The sequence below is a fragment of the Primulina huaijiensis genome, chromosome 4 (assembly GCF_012295235.1).
Source record: "Primulina huaijiensis isolate GDHJ02 chromosome 4, ASM1229523v2, whole genome shotgun sequence".
NCBI lineage: Eukaryota > Viridiplantae > Streptophyta > Magnoliopsida > Lamiales > Gesneriaceae > Primulina > Primulina huaijiensis.
The window spans coordinates 24426990-24433233 of NC_133309.1; the positions used below are offsets into that span (position 1 = coordinate 24426990).

General features: G+C 35.7%; 1 protein-coding gene across 2 annotated transcripts; it reads left to right on the top strand.

Moving 5' to 3' along the window:
- Nucleotides 1-987: 987 nt before the first annotated feature.
- Nucleotides 988-3759, top strand: LOC140975658 (putative late blight resistance protein homolog R1A-10). Of its 2 annotated transcripts, none has more exons than XM_073439499.1 (2): nt 988-2801; nt 3267-3759. In XM_073439499.1, exons 1-2 carry the CDS (start codon nt 1057-1059, stop codon nt 3730-3732), a joined length of 2211 nt encoding a protein of 736 aa, XP_073295600.1. In that variant the 5' UTR covers nt 988-1056; the 3' UTR covers nt 3733-3759. The 2 variants fall into 2 exon arrangements, with proteins under 2 accessions (XP_073295600.1, XP_073295599.1); XM_073439498.1 differs by having other exon boundaries at nt 989-2801; nt 3231-3759.
- Nucleotides 3760-6244: the final 2485 nt, after the last annotated feature.

Sequence of the window (6244 nt, forward strand, 5' to 3'; positions counted from 1 at the left end):
GAACTTCCATTGCATATTCGAATATTCAGTATTTTAATACACATTCAGAGTATTTCATTTACTAAATCAAGTATTTTAAAATTGAAATTAGGTATTTCGCAAGTAAAACTAAGTACTTCAAAAAGTTCAATGCTTAGTTTCGAATTTTTTTCTTTTAAACATTAAAAAAATATTTAAATGAAATGTACATGTCATCTAAATGCTGTTGAATAGAAATGCGAGTACTTGATGAAATTACATTGTCTACTATAATATCAAGTATTTTATTAATTTTTATGAGTATCTCAATTACCAAATCAAGTATTTAAAATTGAAATTAGGTATTTCGCAAGTAAAAGTAAGTACTTCAAAATGTTCAGTGCTTAGTTGCGAATTTTTTTTAAATTAAAAAAATAATTAAATGAAATGAACATGTAATCCAAATGCATCTTGGATGGACTGCGAGCATTTGGTGAACATACGTTGCATATTCGAATATCCAGTATTTTAATACCCATTCTGAGTATCTCATTTACTAAATCAAGTATTTTAAAATTGAAATTAAGTATTTCGCAAGTAAAACTAAGTATTTCAAAAATTTCAATTAGTTGAGAATTTGTTTTTTTAAAATAAAAAATATTTAAATTCAATTTATAGGTCATTCAAATGCATTGGGAATGATGAGAGGAAAGAGAAGATGACCAACAAAAATTGATATTTATATAATTTTTTATTAATTAAAAGGGTAAAAAAGTAAAAATACATAAAATATATAGTAAAAGCTAAGTTTGTCTTTTATCAGATATTAAAATACAAAAAAAACTGATAGATATTGAATGGTAAATAAATTGACAGATATTTTTTTCATAAATTCACTCTTAAAATATAATCATGTGTCTTGTCTAAGAATTAATTTTGGTATCTTAAATAATTAGACTTTGACTTTTTTTTTTCAAATAAATAAAATCTAAAATATAAATAGCTGTTTCCCACATCATTTATTAAATAAAAAAATACTACTTGTAGATATAATACAAAGTGTTTCTCTCGTTTCGGTCCATCTTTGTCTTCCTGGCCATGGCGGCTTATGCTGCGCTTCTCTCACTTGTTAGATCAATCAACCAGATTTTGGATCTTGAACAACATATCGATCCCCTTCACAAAGAAAAAATTATTTCCCTTCATGAAAAAGTTGATTCCATTGTCACTTTCTTGGAAGATTATTCGGGGAAGCATCGTGGAAGACATGATCGTGTGGGAAATGAAATCAGAAACGCTGCATATGAAGCGCAGGATTTCATGGATTCGTATCTGGGTTCAGTATCAACAACTCATGATGATAGGAGTTCTTCGGAGGCTCATCGTGATCACGAGGTGAGCTTGGATAGAGACTTGGACATGGCTTTTGAAAGGATTGATTTTATCTGGGACGAGACAACGAAGATGAAGAACAGAGATACAGCAGAAGATCTCCGATCCAGAACTTTTTCTTCTCCTGTGGATCACTTATCCACAGTCGAAGTCACTGTGAACAAGGTTGTGGAATTTGATGATGATCTGAATGCTATCAAAGAATGTGTGTATGAAGATTTGTCTAAACTCCAAATTATCCCAATTGTTGGGATGGGAGGAATTGGGAAGACGACTCTAGCAAGAAGAACTTACGAGGATTCACTCCGTTCTCAGTATTTTGACATCTTGGCTTGGACTACATTGTCTGGAGAGTACCAAAGAAGAGATGCTCTTTTGCAGCTTCTTCAATCCTTCAAGAAATACACCACTGATCGTAACGAACGATCTGGTGAGAGCGAAGCCCAATTGGCAACACTAGTGCACAAAAATCTCAGCGGTAGACGATATCTCATTGTGATTGATGACATATGGAGTACCAAGGCTTGGGATGATTTGAAGATGTCATTTCCAGATAATGACAATGGAAGTCGAATCTTGTTAACTACGAGGCTATCAGACGTTGCAGTTTATGCAGGATCATCCGGTATTCCGATCCACCAAATGAAGCTTTTGAACGAAGATCAAAGTTGGAAACTACTTGAGGAAAAGGTTTTCGGGAAAGAATCTTGTCCTCTCCACCTGGTGGAACTCGGGAAGGAGGTTGCAAGAAACTGCAAGGGACTTCCGCTCACGATCGTGGTCGTTGCAGGAATGCTCCTTTCTTCGGGAAACACGATGGAAGTGGAATCGTGGGAAAGCATTTTGGAAAATATAAGCTCAATAGAATCCACAATCTCGTCGCAATGCTCAAAGATACTATGTTTGAGTTATGATTGGTTACCTCTGCGATTAAAGCCATGTTTCCTTTACATTGCAACTTTTCCGGAAGATTTTGAAATTGATGTTTCCGAGCTAATCATGTTGTGGGTTGCAGAGGGATTTCTTAAACAAAGTAATCAGTCTAAATGCTTGGAAGATGTGGGGAAGGGATGTTTGGAGGATCTTGTGAATAGAAATCTGATCTTAATGAGCAAGAAAGGGCCAGATGGGGAACTCGTAGCAGTCGGAATTCATGATCTCTTGAGGAAGATTTGTATAACAAAAGCTGAAGAAGATGGATTTTTTCATCATGTCTCGTCCACAAGAAATGTCTGTATTGATGCCATAGAGAACCCAAAGCGTCGTCTCCGTGCACATACTTTAGAGGAATGGGATACACAAGACTCAAGCGTGCGTTCAATTTTCTACTGTGTGGAGCCATGGAATTGTCCAACGCTCTCTCCGAAATTTAGGCACCTCAGTGTCTTGAATTCACCCAGTGTGACTTGGTTAGATTTATCAAGAGTAATCTCAGCATTCGTCAATCTAAGGTACATTTCTTTTTTCTTAGACTGCACTATCTCACACCTCGACCAGTTTCTTGCCTCATTATCCAAACTTCCCAATCTCGAGACTATAATTGCTGATGTGTTTTACCTCAAAATATTGCAACTACCTTATGAAATTTTGAGGATGCCGAAGTTAAGGCATCTGATAATGAGCCATCCCTTTTATTTATCGGATCCCTCTAACATAGGAATCATCAACAAAAGTGATCTGCAAACACTTGGCAAAGTGATCAATTTCATATTTACTGAAGATGTCATCAAAATACTCGTGAATCTAAAGAAATTGATGGTTGTTTTTGAGGAGGACAGTTATAATCAGGATGGTTTTAATCTTAATAATCTTTTTCGTCTACAAAGTCTTGAAGAATTAGAAGTCTCTACAGGTCTACATAAATATAGCTATGCTTGTAGACCCTCTTTGATATGGAACTACGCTTTTCCAATCAGTCTCAAGAAGTTAACTTTACGAGGAGTTCCTTTTCCTTGGGAAAATATGACCATAATTGGATCTCTCCCAGATCTTCAAGTGCTCAAGATAGTAGAAAATGGTATCGAAAGAAATTCCGAGTGGACGACAATGGAAGGCCAATTTCTTCGACTAAAGCACTTTTATTCTTCGTTAGATTATTTGGTGAAGTGGGAAGTGGAAAAAGACCACCTCCCAAGCCTTGAAAGCTTGATTCTGAAGAATGTTTGGTCGATAGATGAGATTCCTTATGGGTTAGGAGATATAGATTCACTTCTACTTATTGAATTACTGTTGTGTGGTAAATCATTAGTGAATTCAGCAATGCGAATCCAGGAGCAACAACATGAAAATGGGAATTATGCTTTTCAAGTTAGTCTCTCCAATAAGAAATTTGAGTTTGTTTGGAATAAAGATTTTTGCTCCACTTATAATCCAAGAAAGTAGAGGATGAGATATGCACTCAGTTTAATCGATGGCTTTGTTTGTTTCACTTTTGTTGGAATCCAAATTAAGATCCACTGAAAAAAATAATAGAGGATGGATTCTTCTATACATATGACTGCATTTGAGATTATTTTATGTTATATCTGAAGTATTTATCATGTTATGATGCGGTAAAATGTTAGTTTTTGAATCAACAACATATATATTAGCTTCCATAAAAATATTAGGAACCCACATAATCTAATGATATTTAAATTTGGAAAAAAACACTTTCGATATAACATAAACTAACATCTACATTTGGTAGACATAATTATCTACATTTAATAAAGGAGTAACTCACATTGCAAGGAAACATATGAATATACCGAAAAATCGACATGTGTAAAAATAATTCTTTTACAAAGCAAAAGCTTTTAAAAATCAGACATAAATAAAACCCCTCGTAAATGTGAAAAATTTGTTTGAGAATTTTTTACACAACTATTAAATATTTATCCTATTAATATTTTTTAAGGAATTTTATATTATTTAAACTTTTCACAGGACCTAGTAATTAACCCGTATAATATAGTAATCAAGAGGTGAGTGTCATGCATCAAACGAACGAAATGAATACGAAATCAACTCACATATTGATATCACCGGTCTAAGAATTTTTAATTCATCTTTATTAATTAATAGTAATATATTTGTGCCGTAATAAAAGTAAAATATTTGTATTGGAAATTTTCATAATAATCATCACAAAACTTCTATAAAATCTTCTCACAAATCATTTTTGGGAGACAAATTTTTAATTTGAACTGACTAATCGAAAGTATTATTTTTTATGACAAAAACATTGTTTTTCATTTCAAATATAGACCAAGTTGATCCGTCTTACAAATATAAATATGTGAGATCATTACAGAGACTTGCTCTATTGTCATTACTTGTCCTAAGGAAGAAATCATCCACACAAAGGAGATTCACACCATTAGTTATATGATTAATTTAGAAATAACAATAATTTCATTAACGAATAATACAAATACAAAAATAGCAAAACATGATGAATCAAATAATAATATTCACAAAGCATCCAAAAAAAATGAAAAAACCAACAACAATTCACATTCCTTTTCACAAATACATTGCAAGGACGTAAACCCTCGACTGTCCATTCTCTAAACATCACACGGCAACGTCGACGAGCCCTTCTCCTTCCTACACGTCACCACCCTCACGTGGCACATGAACGTCGCCCACTCCGCCGGCACATGAACGTCGCCTTCCTACAGGGCCTTACACTTCTTCGGTTGAATGGTAGATTGGTTGTCCCAGATATTCCTGAATTGCGTACAGCCATCCTTAAAGAAGCTCATTGTACTCGATATAGTATCCACCCAGGAGGCAGGAAAATGTATCATATTCTACGGCCTCAGTTTTGGTGGAAGAATATGAAAAAGGATGTTGCTGAGTTTGTGTCTCGTTGTATGATCTGTCAGCAAGTCAAAGCGGAACGAATGAGACCGGGAGGATTACTGCATAGCCTTGAGGTTCCTCAGTGGAACTGGGAGCACGTGGCTATGGATTTTGTCACGCATTTGCCACGTACTTCTCGTCATTTCGATGCCATTTGGGTGATTGTCGACAGATTATCTAAATCAGCACACTTTATTCCGTATGAGAGGACGTATTCGTACAAGAAGATGGCTCGTCTGTATATTGAAAATGTTGTGAGACTTCATGGAGTTCCAGTTGCAATTGTTTCAGATCGTGACCCTAGATTCACATCAAAGTTTTGGACTAGGTTCCAAAAAGAAATGGGTACCCGACTTGCGATGAGTACTGCGTACCATCCTCAGACAGATGGTCAGACAGAACGCACGATCCAGACACTCGAGGATCTGCTTCGAGCAGTGGTTATGGATTTCAAAGACAGTTGGCAAGAAGCTTTACCACTAGTAGAATTTTCTTATAACAACAGTTTTCAGGTGACTATTGGTATGGCACCTTTTGAAGCTTTGTACGGCAGACGATGTCGATCACCTCTTTGTTGGGATGAATTTGGTGAGAAGCAGTTTACCGGACCTGACATTGTTCAAGAAATGCATGATAAAGTCCAGTTGATTCGTCAGAAAATGAAAGCTGCCCAAGATCGGCAAGCTAGTTATGCTAACAGACGTCGTCGACCTCTAGAATTTCAAGTTGGAGATTTTGTGTTTCTGAGAATCTCTCCGTTTAGAGGTGTTGTTCGTTTTGGTATGAAAGGTAAGTTGTCACCTCGTTTCGTTGGTCCCTACGAGATTGTTGAGCGTATTGGGACTTGCGCTTATCGTTTGGATTTGCCTCAGTCTTTGTCTGGCATCCACGATGTTTTCCATGTTTCTATGTTGCGTAAGTATGAGCCCGATCCATCTCATGTGATTCAGCCTGATGAGGTTGAACTTGATCCGTCTCTATCGTATACTGAGTATCCTGTTTGTATCTTGGATCGTAAAGATAAAGTTTTACGCAATAAAGTTAT

Coding starts and splice junctions, on each gene's coding strand:
- LOC140975658 (XM_073439498.1), top strand. CDS start 1,057: ATGGCGGCTTATGCTGCGCTTCTCTCACTTGTTAGATCAATCAACCAG. Junction 2,802..3,230: donor TCAGCATTCGTCAATCTAAG/GTACATTTCTTT, acceptor CTATGCTTGTAG/ACCCTCTTTGATATGGAACT.